This window comes from Pyxicephalus adspersus, chromosome 7, assembly GCF_032062135.1.
Source record: "Pyxicephalus adspersus chromosome 7, UCB_Pads_2.0, whole genome shotgun sequence".
In the NCBI taxonomy this organism is placed as follows: Eukaryota; Metazoa; Chordata; class Amphibia; order Anura; family Pyxicephalidae; genus Pyxicephalus; species Pyxicephalus adspersus.
In genome coordinates this window covers 9993932-9994990 of record NC_092864.1, presented here as the reverse complement: position 1 = coordinate 9994990, position 1059 = coordinate 9993932, and the positions used below count along the sequence as shown (strand labels likewise).

The 1059-nt window shown below is 43.5% G+C and overlaps 1 protein-coding gene across 1 annotated transcript in view; it reads left to right on the top strand.

Moving 5' to 3' along the window:
- The window catches only part of AXIN1 (axin 1), a gene marked incomplete in the record, with an annotated part of 37573 nt that overhangs the window by 30575 nt on the left and 5939 nt on the right, over window positions 1-1059 (top strand). Inside the window, 2 exon segments of the mRNA XM_072417417.1 lie at window positions 1-119; window positions 389-634. Coding sequence (XP_072273518.1) covers window positions 1-119; window positions 389-634 — 365 coding nt within the window.

Genomic DNA, 1059 nt, shown 5'->3' with positions numbered 1-1059 from the left:
GAAAGTGCCAACTATGAAATGCCAGTTGTGCCGGAGGATGCAGAGAGAAACCAGAAAATCATGCAGTGGATAATGGAAGGAGAGAAAGAGATAAGCAGACATAAAAAGTCCGTCCATAGGTGAGAGACTGTGTCTGTTCTAAATTTGTTATAAAGCAGGACTAGGGAATCTCAGAAACCAGGCAGCCAAAATAGTCTATTTTAATTGCCGATTAAGTCCTGTAAAAATAGAATTTCTTTAAGAGGCAATGGATGGGCTTGCCCATATGCCTTTGTGTGGGATGGTTACAGAATCCGAATTTTGAATCTCTAAAGTTACAAGTTATTGGTTGAGTGTATAAATGATATCTATGAATGCCCCAGCTTACCTCTGGTAATTCAACCCACAGCTCGTCAGGTGCCAAGAAGCAGCCTAGTCATGATGTGCCTAGACCACTTTCCATCGAGCGACCAGGTGCCGTTCACCCGTGGGTCTCCGCCCAGCTACGCAATGTGGTTCAGCCTTCTCATCCTTTTGTGCAAGATCCCACCATGCCACCCAACCCTGCCCCCAATCCGCTGACGCAGCTTGAAGAAGCGCGCAGGAGGCTGGAAGAAGAGGAGAAAAAAGCAGGAAAAATGCAAGTAAAGCAAAGGTATAATATGAAACCTTATCACTTTTATAAATGGTTGTTCAGTGACAGAAATGCACAATAAGAACTAATGCAGAAGTTCTAATATTTTGCAACACTACTAAAGCTGATTTCCCTTTGGAGTTTTTCCATCAGTTTCCATCAGTTTTTGCCACCAACACCTTGTCACATATACAGGTATCAAACATAAGTCTTGTTTGGCTGACGTAGTGATTGTCATTGGCTTCAGTGCATTTAGTCACTGCCTCTGAAGTATGCAGACAGCGACTATTGCGGTTCCAGATCTGCTTAGTTTTTGTTCAGAAACTAGTCCGTGGTATCGTTCTTCATTTTTTTTTTCATGGCACGGTAGCTTTAGGTAATTGTGCACTCATAGATGGGTCAGTCAGGCCAAGCTGTTGGGGATTGTTTAGGCCGAGCACTCGACT